The sequence below is a fragment of the Sturnus vulgaris genome, chromosome 7 (genome assembly GCF_052056855.1).
Source record: "Sturnus vulgaris isolate bStuVul1 chromosome 7, bStuVul1.hap1, whole genome shotgun sequence".
Taxonomy (NCBI): domain Eukaryota; kingdom Metazoa; phylum Chordata; class Aves; order Passeriformes; family Sturnidae; genus Sturnus; species Sturnus vulgaris.
Window position 1 is genome coordinate 15834743 of NC_142249.1, and position 20617 is coordinate 15855359.

Here is a 20617-nt window from a genome sequence, read left to right on the forward strand (position 1 = left end):
TTTTTGTTGAAAGAGCTTACAAAAAGAATAATCATCTTTCATGCTCCGAACCACACAATAATAACTGGTAAAATTATGAAGGACCCTAATTATTGCATTACTTCTATACAAAATACAAACTCTTTTGAAATACAATATAGGAGTAACATATTTGGGCTTTTTTCCTTGTTTTCTAGCATCAGCAAAACTATGCATTTAACAGTTTAAAAACTAAAAAACAGGAAAAAAAATTCAAATAACGGACAAATACCTCCCATGTAATAATTCCATTGAATGCAACACTCTAGATTATTAAGATGATCTAGGTAGACCAACCATAATCTAAAAAATCTCCTGCTAAACAAAAACAGCTTGACACAAAGACCAGGTGATTTTTGATTATACTTTAATTAAAACCTATTTACCTAAATGAAAAACCCACTATGAAGACACAAACTACGCTCGCCATGCAGGCTGGGCAAACTCAAAGTATGTTTTGAAATGCGGATATACCTAAAATACGGGATTCTTAAATTTTTTTATTTTTTTTTTTAAGATTACAAGAACTGAACTAAACCAATATATTTCAGATTTGGCAGGGGAGAGGAAGAGGTTGATAGGTAATTCAGTACCTTCATCCATATGACCTTAGTCTGACTGCAGTTCAATTAGTCTATACCACCTGAATAATTTTTACAATGGAAAAAAACATAATGTATAGCTCATTAGTTTCCTAATTATTTCCCCTTCCTTCGGGACAAATAAAAAGCCATTTTTGCAGTTCATCTCTGAATAGGGCTGTGCATAATACTACTTCAAGAAACATTATCAAAGATCTGCTGAATATAGTGATCACTGTCTTCAGTGTCTTCACCTATAGATACACCACAGCATCTGACATTGTTTTGATAGCATTTAATATATTTTTTACAATCTAATAAAATAATCTGCAGCAAAGAAAAATATTATTAATTTATATTACAATAAATGGTGGTATAAATTTATAACATTTCTCAACTCTGTAAGTAAGTTAAGAATAATATTAATAAATATCAAGAACAAAGCCCCCAAATCAAAACAGTAACTTAAAAAGAACTGAAACCGATTTTCAGAAGGCTGCAAAGTGCTTTGAAAACATTAAAAACAAAACTCAACTGTTGTCCCCAAATTTCTTGCTATGAGTTCTGTTTTTTCACATCCCATCCTGAAGAGCAGACAATGCTAAATTTATGACAGCACAATTTCTCAGACATCTATCACAGGTTCCTCTCACTCGCATTAAGTCCCCCATTGTTTCTCTACATAGCCTACTCTAGAAAGAAATTAAAAAGTAAAAATTAAAATAATATAATTTTTTTCCTATCTGCATATCCAATTTTATTTACAATACCTTGAGAGAGAGAAAGACGTTATGGTACAGTTACACCAAAATATCCAACATCAATCTCTGTTTACTAAGACTACGAATACCAAATAAAAAGTTACACGAACTTTCATAATTACACACTAATTTTTAGAACCATCACACAATGACAAAAAAGTTATCAACTTTATAAATACAGAAAAAAAATTACATGGTTTTAAGAACAACGAAGTTACTAAAAATATATTTTTACCGTACCTCCTTTAATTTTTTTTTTCCAGAGAGTTGATCTTTACAGGTTATTTTAAAAAAATATATATTCTTCAGCCACGAGCCTTTGTATTTTATTTTTATTTAAAATAAAAAGTCACACAAATGATAAAATATTTTGTTTTGGCCATTTGGCTCCCTCCTCCAAATTGACACTTTATAAAAACCTTCTGTACTTTTTTCCCCCTCCCTCTCTCCCTCTCTACTACCTCCAAGATGGTAGGAAAGTTGTTGTTTTGGAGGGCAGAGGAGCCGCTCTCTGATGTTATGTCCTCTCGGTGCCTGTAGTGGTGCTATAGGAGGCTGCTGGCTCTCTTCTTGAGCAGCCCCAGCAGCCCTGCCTTCTTTGCTGGAGAATATATTCAGGGATTCCCCTTAATAATCACCTACCCTCTGAGCACTTTGTAGTTTTAAAATAATAAAGAGCCCCCAAAGCTTCCTCCCCACAAAAAGCAGGATCTTCTCAGAGACAGGGGGGCAGCAGCTCCTCAGCACAGAGCCCGAGCACATTCCCAGTCCCTCTGCTGGGGAGGAAACTCTGATCTGTCAGCCCAACAGAGGGAAAGGGGGGAGAGGAGAGAGAGGAGGGAAAAAAAAGCAGCTGGAAAGGTAAGCCAGGCCCGGCCTGCATCCCCGGGCTCGCGTAGCGCGGCAGGCGGTGCGGAGGGTGCAGGGCGGGCGGGGAGGCGGGCTACGCGAGGCCGGGGATCGGCCGGAGCGGCGTAGGCCGCAGTAGGGGGTGCGGGGAGCCAGGGGGGTTTTTGAAGCTTTCGGGCGCCGGGAGGAGCGCCGGAGGGGGGTGAGACGGCCGCCGGAGCCCAGCGGGAGGGTCGGGGAGCGGCGCCTCTGCCCGGGAGGTGAAGGGCGGCGAGGGAGAACGGGGGCGGGGGGGCGCTAGGCCTCGGCGCGGCGCGGCGCGGCCCGGCCGCTCCGCTCCCCGCCCCGCCGGGTCCCCCGCGCCGGGCCCCGGGCCCAGAGCGGGCCGAGCCCCGCCGCCGCCGGGGCCGGGCGGCTGGGGGGAGGCGGTGGGGGCGCCGCGGCTGGGGCCGCTCTTTCCCCCCAAGCCCCCCCGCCCCCCGCGCGGGGCGAGAGGGCCGCGGGACGGGGGGGACGGGGGCGGCATTAATTTGCCGAAATGACTTTTAATGAGCGGTGGCGGGGTGGGGGGGCACCCCCTCCCCCAGCTCGGTACGGGGCCGCCGCGGCGGAGGCGGTGCCGGTCCCGCGGGGCTGCGCCGGCCGCGGCCTGGAAAGTTTCGCGGCGATTTTGGGGTGCTTTACCCCCCTACCGCCGCCGCCGCCCACCCCCGGCCCGCGGCCGTGGGGACGGTGCCGCTGGAGTGGGGGCACCTCGGAATGCGGCCGCAGGTTCCCCTCTGCCCGTCCCGTACCCCCTTTTCCCCCCGTCGGTGACCCCCTTCGGCCGGGCCGGTGGCGGGTGGATTCGCCGCACAACTTTTTGGGAGGGAGTCGGGGGTGGTTTTGGGGGTGCGGGGAAGCCCTCGGAGTGTCCCCCCCCCCGCCCCCTAAGCTGCCGGCACGTGGGGCCCCGGGACGGCCCCCGGAGCAGGGAACGAGGGGCAGGGGCGAGGGGCTGCCGTGGCTGCACCTTCGCTCCCCGGCACATGCCGGGACCGGCGGCTGCCTGAGCCCTGCCGGAGCCGGGCTGGGGTCCCTCGGCCATCCCACTGTCCCAGGACCCACTAGCGGGACAGGAGCCACAGCCCGCTGGCACCTCAGCTAGGGGAGGGGATCGCCTCGGTAGCCCCTACACGGCAAGGGCTGTGTCCGGGCCCTTCTCATGTCCCAGTGGCCATCCAAATGTCCCTGTGGGCTGGGGTCCTGCTGGGCTGGGGGGTGTGTGTGAGATGCTGCTGCCCCCCCAGAACTGCAAATGAAAGGATCCTTTTTTTCAGGGAAAAGAACGTCTGGTAGTTGTGAAGTGAGTGCACTGGAAGACCCACCAAGGCGCTTCACCCCGCACAGGTGAAATAGCTCCGGTTTCTAATGCGGGAGGTGGCGCGTTTTGGTCAAATATTCCTTAATGTGTCTTTTAGGTCAAAGTGATAATGGCTTTTACAAGTAACCTCAAATGAATTTTGGAAGTTACAGTGATGCTCACCCTAAAGCCTTATATTATACTATCTGATTAAAATACACAGAGTTAGTTCTAACTTTGTTACTCAACTTGCAACGTGGGTTTATTTTAAGGCCTTCTAGCTTTTGAGGATTAGGAGACTTAAAAATAAAATTGACAAAATTAGGGCAATACATTGTTCCCTTGTAGACTGGTGCCCTCCCCTATGGGCTCACCTGTACTGGCAGTGTTTCATGCTCAGGCCATACCCACCAGGTACCACTGCTGATGGCCGAGCTGGAGCACTCATGTTTTGTATGAAGCTGTCACTTACAGTCTGGTGACATTCAGCCTTTTGCATGAATTGTTTGTAATATATACAAAAATCACACAAGTTTCATTAATTGTCAAGCTAAATTATTTACAGAAAGCAATGCAAAATTTACGTACTGGGGGTTATTTTGGTGTTCAGTATTTTGTGATGAGTGAATGAATTTGCGTGTAGGGCCTGGTCCTACAGAACTGTGTATACCATGTTCTCATGGTATGGTAAATCATCAAGGGGTACAAATTTTATTGTAAGACCACACTGAAAGTCCAATAGCTTATAGCTGCTGAAAGGCTCCTCTGTGAGAAGCTGTATTGGTTTATATCTTGAGTATTCCTACTGAAGCAAGAATGATATTGTATTGTGAGAAAATAAGGTTATTTTTCTTTGTAGTATTGGGACTAAAAATAAGATAAAGGTATTTTGTTTAACCTCGTATGGAAGGGCAGGTTATTTGTTATTTGAATAAATAAAAGACTTGGACTTACTTTTTTTCCCCCAAGTACAGATGCAAGGTGTGTTTGTGGTAATCTCTGTCTCAGTGTCTTGCTTTTTGTATTTTGAGATAATATTTTTAAAGTACATTTCTGCCATGTTGCAGTGTCCTAAAGGGTCCATTTGTTGCTGTATCTGAAGACCACCTCTGTGTTGCCCTGCTCATCCTGGCAAAACCCAAAACCTCTTTATAGCTACACTGAAATAAGTGTGCGTGACAACCTCCCTGTGAGGATGTGATAGCAAGACTGAGGCCTGAGACCTTTTTCTCAAATAGAGAAATCCATGTTCAAAAGACTTTAAAGAACCATAGGTCAGGAATAGCCATGTTTAGAAAATTACTTTTTTTGAAATCTATAAGAATATACCCTTGGCAATATTTACAAATTTTCCTACGTAGGTTCTTTTTTTCTTTAGAAATCCTCTGAAGTTTCTAAAATTCATAGAGTCTTAAATGTTTGTTGTTTTTTAGGGTTTCGGCTATCTTTGTCAGGTTTTCTCTAAAGTACTATGAAGTACAGATCAGTGAATTAGCTGAAATGAGAATTCCGGCTTGAGTTCATTTGGTGTAGGAAAACAAAAAGAAACTGTTCAGTTTGTGAGCAAAGACATCTATTTTTCCTCCTCATAGTTGTTGCTATTATTAGGAATGCTTAAGTTTAATTCTGTATTTATTGTGTTATATTCTGAAACGTAATCTGTTTTACTGGTGTTGCCTAAAACATTCTGCTGCTTTTCTGTTAATATATTGGACGTCCTTATGCAATGTAAACTGCATTTTTCCAGAGCTGAAGTAATAAGCTTTCTAAAAAGGCAGAATGAGGGCAATATTGCTTCTTTCTTCCTAGGTAGATCTTAACATATGAAAAAAAAGTAGTCCAAAATATGATTCCACGAGCTAACTAAAAATACCTTGTAAGATCTTAACATGTTGAATGCCTTGATCTGTCAGGGTACTTGCATGTGTGTTGCAGTACCTGCACTTCAGAGGCCTTGCTGAGTAAGGACTGTACTCTAGTTAATAAAAATGTTCTGTACAGGAACTCTTATAGTTGACTTTGGTTGCTTCTCAGTGTTCTCTGTCTCATTTTGAGTGCTTTTACTGACAAAAAGACTCTTGTTTCCACAGTTAGTTTGGTAGCTGAGTATAGTGGAGAATTGAGCTGTTAAAAGTCTAGAACTAAGCCAAACTTATGGTTAGATCACAGCATAGGGACAGAAGTTACAACTTTGTGGTGTTGGTGTTGATCACAATTAGATGTGGTACAGCTTCTCTTGATAGAACAAAACATTTCAAAGAGAGGTATTAGTTGCTATAAAACAGAAAAAATTGAATGTTTGAGATTCATACTTAGCAGTATACTTTTTACTAATACTGATTAAAAACTTTTGCTATAAAATAGCTTTAAGTGCATGTCATTCCATGTTTCCAAACATCTTGCACTCTGCATATTTGCTCTGTTTCAGGAAATAGGTCTGACAGTGGTAGGTTCTTGTTCTTTCTTGGTCAAGAGGAAATGACAAAACTACTATTTATGTTATTTGTGTTTGTGGAGAAGCTGAGATTCTTGTAGATCCATGTTCTACTTCTGGCTCCAAGCTGATGGTTTTGGGAACACACGGAGATGATTGTACCTTGTCTATGAGATGTCATGAACTCACCAAGTAATTTAACATGAAATTTAGGCTAGTATTAGCAAATGCAAACAACACAGTAAAGACCTCTGCAGTTGTGGATTTTGTTTGGATGCAGTGTGTGAAGCTCTGAGCTCAGTCCTCTTAATTATACATCTTTTAACCACCAGCATATAATTGCCTTGCAATTTGCAATGCATTTGGGGATTCCATTGCCTAAAAGGGTCTTACGTACATTGAATGTCAAGTTCTGAGCATATGTTTAAGAATGTATCAACCCACATGATTTAAAATACTCTAATATTTTCAGCACAGCATTTGTGCAAAATTACCCATCTGAGTTTTGAGGCTCTAGCGCTTTGGGCTTTCTATTAGTGAGTAAGCCATTAACTTCCCTGTAGACTACTCACAATGTCTGGTACCAGATTTCTGTATGACATAATGCTGGTACTTGGATATGGTTATAGTAAAGATCATCCTCCGAAGTTTGCTGCTACACTGTTTTCCAGCCTCTCTGAAGGACTTTTGAACTCTTTTGGAAGAGAGTATGTGGAGTGCACAGCTACAACTGTGTTGTCTTTGGAGCTGATGTGCACTGCAAGGGAGCTGATTATGCCTGTACTGAAAAGCCAGTACTAAAAGCAGTTGGGAGCTGGTTTCTTCCAGAGGGTGATAATAGGTATTGGCAGTTGGACAGGTGTGTACCTGTGTGTATTGAAATCTTTAATTTCTCTTTTTGCAGTTATTGTGCAAACCACCTTCAATTGTCTTATGGGCTACCAGTGGCTGCACTCGGCAGGACAAATAGCCCTGCTCTTAAGTGCTGATGTCTCAGAGTGTGACTTTGCTCTGTGTCCTGCTTGTCCTTGCTATAAAGCCATGCTGGGCTGCTAAGTTTGTTACTCTTCTTCACATGTCCAGATAGGACTTTAGCCAGAGGGAGAGTTTCTTCCAGTCAGCTGCTCAAGAATAAAAAATGGGACAAGGGGAGAAGTGAATGTGTTATGAAGTTACAAATATTAGTGATAACCTCATAAGAATGTGAAAAATATCCTGCTGGGTCAGATTAGCTTGGGTCCAACTTAATGTTCTGTCTCGGGCAGTAGGAGTAAGTGATGCTGCTTAGGAAAGGCATGAAAGCCTAAACACTTTTGTGTTTTCTTCTCTTACTCCTCCACCATCCATATTTGTTAAATTGGTCATGCTAGTAGGTGCATCACTTATGTCCTCATTGTCTGTGAACTTTTCTATTGCCTTTTTGAACCTGATGGTACTGTCTGCTTCCATAGTCTCATGTGACAGCAAGCTACAGCAGTTCACTACCTGTGAGTAGTGAAAAGGAAGAAATACTTCTTTGATATGTTTTGAGGCAATCTCTTACTAACTTCATCAGGTATCCCTAGCTGCAATATTGTGTGATCTGGTATGACTGCTCTGTATTTACCTTATTCCCTACCATGATTTTTTAAACCTCATTCATGTATTACATCATTTGGCGAGGGCATGCATTTTTGGATTCTCTTCTGTTCTTTGCCCTGTTGTTTCTGACTAGCTCAAAATATTTTTTTTAGAATCACTTGTTTAAGGAAAATCTAGGTTCCTCAAGAAGCAGCTTCTGGTTTCTCATTCACAGGTTGTGGCTAAAGTTAGCTTGAGCACATGTAGGCATAAATTTTTTTCTGTTGAACCTTCCTACATCTTCAATGTAGAGTATAAATGCAAAACCGAAAACAGCTTCCAGAAAGTTTTGTATTCTGATATTTTTATAGTGAAGTACAGCTGCTTAAGCATTTGCTTTTTCCAGGGGAAGTCCATGTTTCCGTCATCTCTTACTGAATCCTGTGGGACAAAAATAATTTGTCCCCCACCCACTATTTAGCTAAGTGTAGTTTCAGTTCTCTTCAGTTAAGTGACATGTGCCTATTCCATGCTTGTGCTACTTTTTACGTAGCAGCAAAAAGCTCTGTTAAGAACTCCTGTAAATTGTTAAAAATAAAACACTGCATCAGATGAAATCAGAATGAAGAGATTTAAGTGTCTTTGTTATTTTTATATATATATTTATACACACACACACTCTCATATGATATGCCATGAAAGTAAAAAAAAGAAGCTCTTTTTAGATGAAGCCCAACTTCAGTCTCTGATCCTGGCAGTGTACCACATAGTGATATGTCTTTTGGGGAGTCTGTTTAAGAATCTATCAATAAAGATATAATTGCAAGTTTGAGAAAATTGCTGTGTTGTTTTTTTTTTAATATAACATTGGTTGGCTACTATGTTTATTGGCTTTCTTGTTCCTTGCACTGTAGTTGCACTAATTGATTGCTGTCAGGATTTTTAACATGGTTATATTTTCATGAGCTTCTCTTAGTGTATATATAGACCCAAAAACTCACGTTCGTGCTCGTTGGTTTCCCTGGGGATTGTTGTCAGTATTTTTGTGTGTATGTTTGATATGGCATTTTCCTTGTGCCCTGTATCTATCTCTCAGACAAGTGAGAAATGGAATACTATATCTGCCTTGACACAGTCAAGTTAAATGCAAAAATAAGACTTAATTAGGAGTTAAATCCAAAAATAAGACTGTGGCCACAAGAATAAATCTAGGATTATAGAGACTGGGAACCGTGGAGCACTTTCTTTACAGAAGCTTAACAGAGGCACACAAGGTATGCATTTCTCACTGTTTACTTTGGAACCATCCTGAGGAACTCTTTTTCTTTGGTCTGTTGCTTGCGAACCTTCAGAAAAGAAATACAGCTGGGTTGTACAAAAGAGGAGAAAGTTAGTGATCCATCAGAAACTCTGCAAAGCATGATAGTAGTAGTTTAAAAGAAGGTGATAAATAGACTGGAAGGAAATAGAAAGCAGCATGTGGGTCACCCCAGCAGCATGATACACTTGGTCTTTCAAGTTTTATGTCCAGTCCAGTATGCCACCTAATACAAGCTTTGATAAACTGAGAGAAGCAGACTCTCCAGCAGAAGGCTTTCTGTCAGCATTGTGTGTGAGATTCAAGTAGTTAAGACTCATTTGATTACTTTTGCTGCTGTAGAAATAGAAGAGTCTATCTCTCAAACATATGGGATACAAACAACTCCTGTATGGGTCATGTTCCCATGGGATTTATATTTTTTCTTCATGTTGTTGATGAATAATACTGAAGGGTATGTCAGTATCTGCCTGAGCCAAGGTGAAAGGAATAATTGGTCCATAACATGTTAAAGAAGAGATTATGCCCTCTTCCCATTCTGTCTTTTTGACGGGCACAGTCAAAAATGAACTTTCTTGTTCTTAAGACTGATGTGTTGTAGAAAGTCATACTCCAGTCATTGGTTGGTTTCAGGTATATATGTAGTGTATGGGCTTCTATGCCTTGAGAAGAGTTGGGAAGGGTGATTGGGACTGGAACTAGGTGTCTGTGCTTATGTTGTGGCTCTCTGGTGAAAGCAAAGCGGGAGGCCCCTGCCTCTGGGAGTGGCTGCTTCCCTGTGTGCATGGAAAGGGAAAATGTGTATCAAGAGGAAATACAAAGTTACCATTATTGTCAAATGATTGTTCGTGTTGCTTGCAGTAGTTACAGTCTGTAACACCTGTCTCCATTCATACGCTCTGTATGCTCTCTGTGTGCGTGTACAGCTGTTCCAAGAATTTTAAGTGTGTTTTTAAATCTTTTAGTACTCTTCTGTCTTTCTGCTTCTACAGCTAGATATATGCTAATGAAGGCCAGATTTATGCTGTTTACTCTGTGGGATAGGGTGTTTTGTTTTGCCCTAGTGACTTAAAATTGTTTTTCTAGATCCCTCAGTGCCATAGTGCTTTGTCATTTTCTCATGGTACTCTTTTTACAGCAGAAAGTGGAGGCTTGTACCTTTACAAGAGAAAAGTACATCTTTCCTGCAAAGTCTGTATAGGCTTTCTCCTTGCAATTCTGCACTTGCCATTTTGGGCCTTGGGACCAAGTAATTTCATTGAGGTGGTAATCTGTACATTTGTCACGTGCCTCTAATTTATTACATATTGCCTGGATATCACCTCTAGGAATATTCCTTTCCTTGGTGTGTAACACATATGAAACTGAACTGAGTACTGAATGAATACACAGTGTTCAAAAGAGTTCATGCCAGTGCTTCAGGATGACCTTTCTGAATAAAAACTACCTTTTGCAGGTTGAGCTTAGTGTATCACAGTAGCTGCAGAATGTATGTACTGTTAGTTTTTTTTTAATTAGCAAGTTTTTTTGGGATGGTTTGGAGGTTTTGTTTTTTTTTTAAAAAGATGATTGCCAAAGACCTTCATAATGTCAGGAACTTAAAAAGTACATTACGGCTGCATGGATTTGCACTGTAGGAACCTACTTTAGAGGGAAGAACACCTTTGATTTGTGAAAGAAAGTGATCTAATCTGACACATAACCTTTTTCAACTTGTAGCTTCTAATCACTTTCTGGTAGATGAGTGAAGTTCTGTTTAAGAGATTTAAGTGTAGTGGCAATATAATTTTCTTTCCCCTAATAGTTTCTTTCATATTTTTCAAAGATCTGTGACTGTTGATTGAAAACTATTGTGCAATTTTTTTATTGGATGCTAGCTGAACCACAGGCTTGGTGACTACATGTGCCCATTAACTTACTGTAGTAATATCTGTTTTATTCTGACTGACACGGATCCTTTTGGTATTTTCCCTAGACAATCTGCTTCATCTTGGTTCATCATCATTCCAGGATAGTGGTGTCCTTGGGGCTCTCTCTTAACACTGACATGGTACAGAAGATTTAAAATCAGGTATTGTTTTGGGTCCTTTTTTCTGGCCAAAATGAAACACACAACCTAGAACTGAATGAAGTTTTTCTTCCCTTATGTGATTTGTCTCAATATTTTGATTCTTTCAGCTGATGTTCACAAGGAATAGAGTCACGTGATGTATGAAGGCAAACACATACACTTCTCTGAGGTTGACAATAAGCCCTTGTGCTCATATAGCCCCAAACTGTGCAAGCAGAGGCGACTTAACGGCTACGCCTTCTGTATCAGACACGTTCTGGAGGACAAGACTGCCCCCTTCAAGCAATGTGAATATGTGGCCAAGTACAACAGCCAACGCTGCACCAACCCCATCCCCAAGTCTGAGGACCGTAGGTGAGTTGTGGTTTTCTCTCTGCAAACTGGGAAGTGGCTGGGACGCTGTATCTAAGTTGCTGCCTGGTTTCAGGATGAGGAAGGAACTGGCCTGAGTGAGTTATATTCCAGGATGTTCCTTTGAGGATTTTGTTGTAATACCAGTAAACTTTATTTTATTTTTTTGTGGGAGTCAAGTACTCAGCAAGAGGGCAGTAACTTAATCCCAAGGAAGTTTAGGAGAAGAGTTCACTGCTTTTCTCAAATTCACTATAAACCATGGATCAAATCTGCTACACAATATCAGCTGTTATAACTCATTTGCTTTGTCACTTACAGTACAAACCCTTAGAAAGGCCTACTTGTTTAGCCAGCAGGGCCGAAAGCACACTTCCATCTGCTTTTTCTGGACAAGCAGTTGAAAATGCTTATCTTCTGGACATAGGGAACAGTAGACACATAGGGACAAATCCAGAGTTACAATTCAGTGTTGGTGGTTTGGTACTGATCTGTAGTGTTGTTTTACTGGAATAAAATAAATATTACCTGATAACAGGTGAGCCAGCTGGGAAAGTGCCACATACTCCCTTTTTTTCTTTGCTTCCCTTATTTCTCTCCTGCTCTCTACCCAGATGAAGATGCCCAGAGTGCCCAGGTATTAAATTCCTTGCGAAATATAGTCCTTGAAGTTGTTGAGAGCTGGGAATTAAAAGCAAATTTCCTGAATTGCAGCCCATACTGTAAACACAAGGGCATTCTTCCTTGCTCTTTAAGACTTCCTGAACACCAGTCTCATTGGTGCTGTTCAGGCTGAAATAGCAGAATTTGTCTGATCTTGTCTGCCATCTATATGACTTTATTTTTCAGAGCCATCGTTGCAGGTTTTGCCAGTAACACAGTGTTTAATTAATGTGTGTGTTAACTATCTGAGACTTGTTCTCTTAGAAATGCTTTTTTAAACCTAAAATATGAACAAAATATGCCAAAAAAATCAAGTCACTATTCACTGACCTTTCACATTATTATCTGCCATTCACTAACCTTTTGCATTATTAGCAGTGTTCCCACTGTGCCCTACATATAACTTCCTTCTCAGCTCACAGCTCCCTCTCTTGTCTGAAACAACAGTTGGACTGTGCTCTAAATTAACTTACACTTCACCTGCCATTTCAGCTGAGGAGACTGATGAAGTGAGAAAAAACCATGAATGTTTGTCAAAAGCTGTAGGGCAAATGCTCAAATGGCACAAGATGAATAACTTTAAGCTGTAATTTGACAGTCAGTGAGTGTTTCTTTGCTACTGTACAATTGAGGCTCTTTGGAAATAAGCTCACAGAAATGATCATAGAAATTGTTAGCACAAATGGTATGCTGTAATTTCAGATGCAAGAGCTGACTGAGAGAGTTCCTGTTTACCAGGGGTCATACTGAAAAACAATAGAAGTAATAGTACTTAATGACACTTTCTTACATCTCGTGTTCCCATGGAATTTGTGATTTTTCTTTACACCTTGAACTGAGTTCACACTTTGTTCTTTTTGATTTTTCTCAAGTTAAAGTGAAGTGTGGTCATGACATCTGGTGTATGTTATATTAGAATAATTCAATTGCATGTCGAGTGTCACATTACAGTACTTGAAGAGGACAGCAGGTGTCTGAAAGAGAAAATAAACTTTTAATTTCAAATGAGAGGATGTGATATTTTGAAAGAATATTTTAAAAGACTGTTTCTCGGGGCGGAGTTTAATTTTAACAATAACATTTAATGAATGTTAGTGATAAGACTGTGGCTTTTTTAAGCTTCTTTTTTTTGGCAGGCAAACCTGTATCTGTTTCTTAGAAGACTTTTTTCACACTCCGTTCAATATAAAGATGTTTGCAGTATCTAAGTTCTTCACTCATAGCTTTTCATTTTCTGTGTACAGAATTACTGTCAGATGGTCATTTTGTCACAGTTTTTAGACATGTAACTGTACATGATCAGAAGCAGGCTGTATGATGCTCTGACAGCTATCTTCTTTTATACTTTGAGAGATGGTTAAAAAAAAGCATTTCAAGAAGCTGCATGTGTTATATGCCAAAAGCTTCACAGTGCGTCCACAGATAATTAAGAAGAATTGTCACTTGACCCCAGACAAATGAGATGCTACCTGCCACAAAGATAGTTAATATGATGCCATATTATTAGATTTCTTATTAACCATTAACATTCTACAAATTAAATCTACTAATAGTGCATGACTTCATTGCCTTATTTGATGTCTGATTTTTCTATTCACCATCTTGTTTTTTAAAGAATATATATAATGTGGGATGATACACACGGGTTTTATACCCGTTTTCTCTGAATACATCTCCTACTTCTTTCTTAACCAGATACACACAAAGATAATGAAATGCAACTTGATTTTTAAATATAGGTTTACTACAATTTAGATAGGTTAAGCACTATTTTGTCTCTAATTCTCCTCACTTTAGAGAATCTTTAAATATTTTCTTAATATACAAACTCTTCCCCAGTTTATTTGGATCTTCTTTTAAGTAAGTGATAGAAATGATGCCAAACTGAGGTGTACTAAGAAGCAGAATGCATTCGTAGATAGAAAACCTCACTGTCTGAATTCTTGCCTTCCCAGTAGATGTGGGAAACTGTCCAGCTGAAGTCTTCCGAGCCCATCACATTTTGTGTGCTCCATGTTATTATAATTTTAATGGATATCAACCCACCATATGTGTGGACTTTATTTGACCTTACCTGCACAGAATAAATGCCTTTGGCACTGGATAGGAAGGGCAAAAAACCTGTGAGCGTAACACATTACAAAAGTGACAAACTGAGCCTCTAAGGGTCGTCACAATTGGCTCTTGTAGGGCCGGCTTGACCCTAATGGGTTTCATGCTCAGAGCTTTGTGAAAAGCACTGTACTACTTGCAGATTCGATTCCTGTCTTCCCAGCAATCTGACTTTCATGGAACTTGAACTGCTAATGCAGACTCTGCAGCACCGCATGGAGTCAGAGCCAGTTTAGGCCAGGGCCAACTAAAGAGCTATCCTGGAATGTGCAGGATGGGGAAATGTGGGTGCCTGTCCCCCTGGCTGTGTGCAGGGCTAGCAAGAGCCTGACAAGGTCAGGGCTGAAGTGGTGCTAATGAGAGCTATGCCTAGCCAAAACTGCTTGTGTGCTGTTTTCTTTACCCAGGGAAGACTGAACTGCTCTTCCTGGTTTCTTGCTCCTGTTAGTCCATGGTGTAACAGCCTTGGTTATACTGGAAGACAGGGAGTAGACAGAGCCTAAAGCACAGAGCCAAGTCAGTGTGTACTGGAATTCAAATGTTGTAGCCTGGCATCTGTGGGTTTGTATCCAGAGGAGCCAACTGGCTCTCAGTGATACAGTATGGTCAGCTGTGAGAGCCAAAGCTTTATTCTCTGCCACACAGAGATTATTCTGTTAGAGTTAAATGAACAAGACAAACCCTTAATAGCCTAAAACTCAGAGAATTTTAGCAAGCTTATTACCTTTCCCCAGACTTACTCACCTTTTCTATTTCTTTTCTTACTGTTTTTGCAATGAAAACAGACTATACAGTTCTACCTCCTCACATCAGCACAAGCACAGGATGACAATAATTTAAGTTATGAACAATATAAGGGAAGTATTTGTGTTTAGCAAAATACTCTTCTTATTGGCATAAGAGGGAAAATAATTCCCTTGTGTTTGTTTAGTCTGTTTATTGGTTTTTTTTCGTCTGTCATACTAAAAGTGCTGTGGTAACTGTTTGAACAAAATATTTAAAAAGGGCTTAATTTTAAATATGGAAACAGTACTTGTTGACTTTAAGGGAAGCTTTATTGAGCCCTCATTATATTTTATTTTTAGAAGTGCATCTCTCAGTATGAATTTACAGTATTCCAGTGTGTTCTAATAAGGACTGCACAAGTTGTTGGCTTCTAGCTTGCCTCATCTAGGTTTATTTATTACTTACAACATAATGTAATGAAGAAATTATTTAGGCAATAATAAGTAGCAGCACTTTTCAGTCTTTTCTGATTTGTGAAACCTTAGGAGTGTGGGTCTCTCAAGAAGCTACATATATGGAGACCGTTAAAAAAGAGAAAGCATATATGAATTTGCTTTCTCTTTTTTCCCTTTTAAGGACCCTTTAGAGCTGTTCACACATTGTTTCTTTAGAAATGGGTCGACAAGTTGAAAGTGACTAAACTGAAGTGCTAAACATTTCTGGGGGGTTGTCGGGCTTTTCTGCCATTTTTTGCTCCATGAAGACCAGAAATAATATAATTTTAACCAATTTTTTTCAACAAAACTTACTGTTCTCAGATTCCTACTAATCAGATTTTGAAGAATACCTTTGTGGGTATTTCATTATCTTGTCCATAATTATCTTGATGCAGACATCACTCTTTCCTTGTATCTTTCGTCATCTATAAATTGTAAGTTATAGGTGGGATTCTGCAAGGGAAAATTTTGATTGTTGGTGAATTCTACAGAGGCAGGAGTGCCTGCCTGTGGCATACAGGAAAAAGATCACATCATGGTTCCTAAATTACTGTCACATGCTGGTTCCAATCAAACAAAAGTTAATTGCTTACTTTTAGCAAGTTATCTGTGGCATAAATTGTAATTATTTTTACGTTCATGACGGATTTTCAAAGACCTTTTTGCTTTCTTTTTTTTTTTCATAGCATGACTTTGAAAGCTTTTCATATTAGAACTTAAAATCCGTGCTTGTGGATAGTATGTATACATATTTCTGGCGTAGTGTAAATGCTTTCTAGCAGCAGAGAATTTGTTTTAAACTAGATTTTTTATTGAAGAGTATTCAGCTAGTCCTCTGGCTTCAAAATTCATCATATGAACTACTGAAACAGAATTTAAGTATTTATGCTACTTGTTCAGTAAGTGGAAATAGTGATTTTTCGTAGCACATATCTATCTACTGAGATTGTCCTTACAAGAAACTTCTCCCTACTACAGTGGAATTCTAAATAATAGTAATAATAATATGTGCATTGATGAAAATGTTAACTACTTCCACTGAAAGAATGGGCAAATGAAAGGAAATAGTCTTCAATGTAATTTTTCTTAGGATCTTTTGAGCTGATCAGTTAATGGCATTCATTCTTGCTGCTTTGTGTATCAGACTGTCCATTTGTTTTGTTCACTTTGGATTTTGACTGTTTACCCTCTTAGAGAGTTAAGATTTTGAATGATTGTATGTGATTCTCCTATGAATAATGAATGAAGAATCTTATATCTTAAGATTAGAAATAGTCACTTGCATAATATTTTTTCCTGCTGGTTTGGGAGCACCACAGTTATCTGTTGTATTAGAAGTAGTTGTGTACAATTCTTATAAAACCTCGTGTGTTTCAGTTTGTATTTGCTTAAGATGTGTATGCAGGTTTCTCCTAAGATTTTACTTATGGAAGTTTAGTTAATAACTGACTGCTTTTACTTTTCAAAGGTACTGCAACAGCCACCTGCAGGTACTTGGCTTTATACCGAAAAAGGAGAGGAAGAAAAAGAATGATCCCATAGAGGACGTAAAGGTCAGGCATCAGATGGATGCTATGGCCTTCAGTCTGACAGTGCCCACCCTGGCCTTGAAGATGCCCAATGGACTGGATGGGATGTCCCTCTCCCCTCCAGGGGCGAGGCTTCCTCTCCACTACCTGGAGGCAGAACTAGAAGACCCCTTTGCTTTCAATGAGGAGGATGATGACCTAAAGAAAGGGGCAACAGTGAAGAAAAAGTTGCAGAGCAAGTTGGCTCAAAACCGGCAGCGCCAGAGAGAGACAGAGATTTTAAAAGTTCGCCAAGAGCACTTTAGCCCCATTCCTGCACCTTTGCAGCAGCAGCCTCTGCAGCAGCAGCACTCCCATCTGCCACCTTCATCAGCTTCGTTAAAGCCGACAGGGCTACCGCAGGGCATAGTCTGCAAGTCACCTCAACCTCTGAACACCAGCCTACCAATGCAGGGAGTGGCACCCACCACACACACTATAGCACAAGCACGGCAGTTGTCTAACAAGAGACCTCTGCCTCTCCTGCCACCCGCCAGGGCTCCTGTCACGGACCCGCCAAGGACTGACCGGGTCCTCATGAAAGCCACAGCCTTCTCTCCGCACTCGTCCTGCATGAGCCGGCTCCAGAGACTGGTGAAACTGTGCACTCGAAAACAGCAGCTGGACACTGATCTGTTTCCTCACTTAGGTGAGTACGTTGTAGATGCACTGTGGCTGTGTTTTTTAACCTGAAACCAAAAGGCTAAAGGGGAATGTCTTCCCAGCCCTGTCCTACATTCTTGTGTGGTCCTTACAAAATAACCCTCAGCTAGGTAATCTCTTGGCATTTTCTTTAGCCCTGTTGTCTGTAAAGGAAATGCCTGGACCCATCACAAATGGTTGACAGCATTTTGGTTGTTTATTCTTCTTAATGTTCTGTTAACCGTTTGAGAAGTCAAACTGAGGTGTAGAAAACATTGTTTGGATTATAGAGACCTCATGTAGAAGGTTTGCAACTCAAATAGTAAAGGTGACACTAGCAGTACCTACATGAGTGGACAAAGTTAGATTGAAACATTAGGTGTGTGATAAGTGCACGTGGCATGATGAATATAAGTAAAAGTTTGGCAGTTTGGCCTATCAGTCTCTGCAAATTCCAAATTCCAGTTGACTTAATTGGAAAATTGGAACACATGAGAATCTTTATTGACTGAGCCCTATTTATGTATAGAATATGGATGAGCAAAAGGAAAAGACCACTTCAGGAGAGCAGCATTGTTACAGGACGTAGTTGGATAGGTGTAGTCTTGTCTGCATACTGTGCAGAAGTAGTGTTCCCCTTACATATAATAATCAATAGCTGCTTGTGAAAATATAAGCAAATATAACCAAATTGGTGCTATGTAAGCACCAATAGTAGTAGTAATAGATAGCAGTGTTCTGTAAACTTTGAAAAGGCAACTGACTTTCTGGCTGATTTATCTGATTGTAAATATAGACCTAGGCACACCTATCTGTCCTTTTTATCTTCCTCACCCTCCCAAGTTACTTTTCTGCTCAGTTTCAGATTGTACATTTCTAATAAGTAAAATACTGGCAAGGAAAAGGAAATATGAATCTGTGTGTTATAAGTAGGAATACCATTTATGATGTTTAAAATAAAAAAATATGTCAGATAAGTCCAGACATTCCCTATATAATGTCTTATTTAATCACGAACATCTGTAATTTTTGCTATTTCAATTAATTTTTTCTTAATTTGCTGTTAACATCTGCCCTTTGGCACTCATGGGATAGTTTGACTATTTGTTCAGGAGATAATTAGCATCCCATAGCATGTCTCCAAAGGAAATTGTTCTTCAGAAAACAGCTTTGATTGTCCTATATATAGTGCAGGTCTTTAGAGGAATGGCAACTCCAGAGGCATTTCTGAGTGTCACAGACCTCAATAGCTTAGAAAGTGACCTGTGTTTTGAAAGACTCTAGAAAGATCCCTTTCTGTGCTTAATGTTCTACATTCTCAAATGGTGAAGAGAATACGTTTTTCCAAAAAAGAGGCATAGTAAAAATAAAAACCAGTTAGACCTATGCATGTACAGTTAGGCAGGTGCATAACTATGTGGATGCATTTAGAACAGTTTATATTTGGCAAAGTAAAGGAATTTACATATTAATTATGGGAGAGTGGAAAATTTATTTGTTATTTAGTCATTATAAGCCTTAATATTAAAGGCTAGGTACACCAGAGAATTTCAGGATTTGTTTTTTATACTTGATCAGCGCTAGAGATGACTGCACAGAATCTTTCAAAAGATTAAGCCAGTTTTATATGTACCAACATCAGAGCCATGTAATTGGATATGAATGTAACTGCAATCTTCAGTGTCAATATAGATAAATCTGGATTAGATTTTACTCCTTCCTTTCTGCAGTGCCCAGGATAAGTAAAACAACTCAATTTCTGATTTGGTTTTTAAACTTTGGGTTAACAATTTATTGTGTGGTTGTCAATTGTGGACATCCTTATGGAATTATTAAGTAGTTTTTTCATTCCTTTGTGGAGGAGACAACAGGAAAAAGAAACATTTAAGTTGAAAGTGTAATTCTCTCATTTTATCAAATGTCTTAAGGTCTCTTAATGTAGTTTAAAGGTATGTCTTAAAAAATAAAAACAAAAAATAAATTTTTTAGGATGCTGAAGTTCCTGAAAATGTGGGTTTCTGTTATCTGTGGTTCATGTTAAAGTGCTAGTTCTATATGATGAAGAGTTATCTGATAATTGTATTCTAGGCATGTGTGTGTCTCTTAACTATTAAAGTTCTTGACCAAATACTGAAATACTGATGCATTTCCCCAGTTCAAGGCATCTGACTTCAGAGTCATCTCAGATATAGTTGTTCAGTTTAGTTTTAGCAAAAATGAAATGCTCCTTAATTCTATCAGTTTTCAAGGAGCACACAAGAAAATGAAAAAGCAAAAAATACTGCCTTGTAAATGCAGCAATGGGATTTTGTCCCACCTGATGCAAGAAGGTGGCAAGAATTTCACTGGATATGTGAGAGAGAGTTGGGAAAACTAGAAAAGATGAAGTTCCAGATAAAATGTTCCATCTGAGAACTTACTGGCCTCTTTCTGGCTGTCCTGTTCAACAGCTGTGTATAGGTTGGCTAACTGAGGCTGCCAGAACTCATACTGCATCATAATTAAGTGAAAACATGCTGCTTGGTGAAAGGGCAGGAGTTTATATCTCTCTCCCTTTAGCTCTTTCTTCATGCTAATATGTGCATTAGGCAGGCAATTACAGAGACTGAGCAGAGGAACATCCTGGGTAGCTGTGTCTCTATCTCTGTCCATGCTGCCGTGTCTTACAGTTTTCATATTCTTCTGTGTTTTGGCATAGAAAGGGGTCAGAATATAAACAGAAATTAAATTGGCCTATTTAGATCATATAGTATTAAAATTTACCAAGTAGTCATTCCTTCATGACAAGGGTTTCTCTCTTACCTCGTATTTGGTTATGAAAACTACTATTTCTCTGTGGGTAAAATAGTTGGTGATTTTTCTTCTACTGTTTATGGATAATGAAGCCAGTAAGGATTTTAAAAGGAAAACTCAGTTATGGCAAAAATCAGTGTATACTATTTGCATACTGTAATGAAGCTGTTACTGTAGCTTTTCCTGTATAATTGGAAAAACTGCATGATTTAATCAAACGTAATTATGCTTGCAACTATACTATACATTCATCTTTTGTGCCAAAGGTTACTCAGAGGCTTATTTAAGGTGGATGCTCTTTTCATCCAATTTCCATGTTTTCAATTCCCTT

The 20617-nt window shown here is 40.0% G+C and overlaps 1 protein-coding gene across 3 annotated transcripts in view; it reads left to right on the forward strand.

The window, feature by feature from the left end:
* The first annotated feature begins 2081 nt into the window (after nucleotides 1–2081).
* Nucleotides 2082–20617, forward strand: part of INO80D (INO80 complex subunit D) — a 43933-nt gene continuing 25397 nt past the window's right edge. For 2 of the 3 annotated variants that reach the window (XM_014880279.2, XM_088167889.1), the window contains exons 1-4: nucleotides 3458–3598; nucleotides 10839–10934; nucleotides 11042–11288; nucleotides 16752–17500. In XM_014880279.2, the coding sequence (XP_014735765.1) occupies nucleotides 11071–11288; nucleotides 16752–17500 (967 nt within the window). In that variant the 5' untranslated portion in view covers nucleotides 3458–3598; nucleotides 10839–10934; nucleotides 11042–11070. Of the gene's footprint in view, nucleotides 2222–3457; nucleotides 3599–10838; nucleotides 10935–11041; nucleotides 11289–16751; nucleotides 17501–20617 lie in introns of those variants that run through there. The other variant, XM_014880280.2, reaches the window with a different exon arrangement.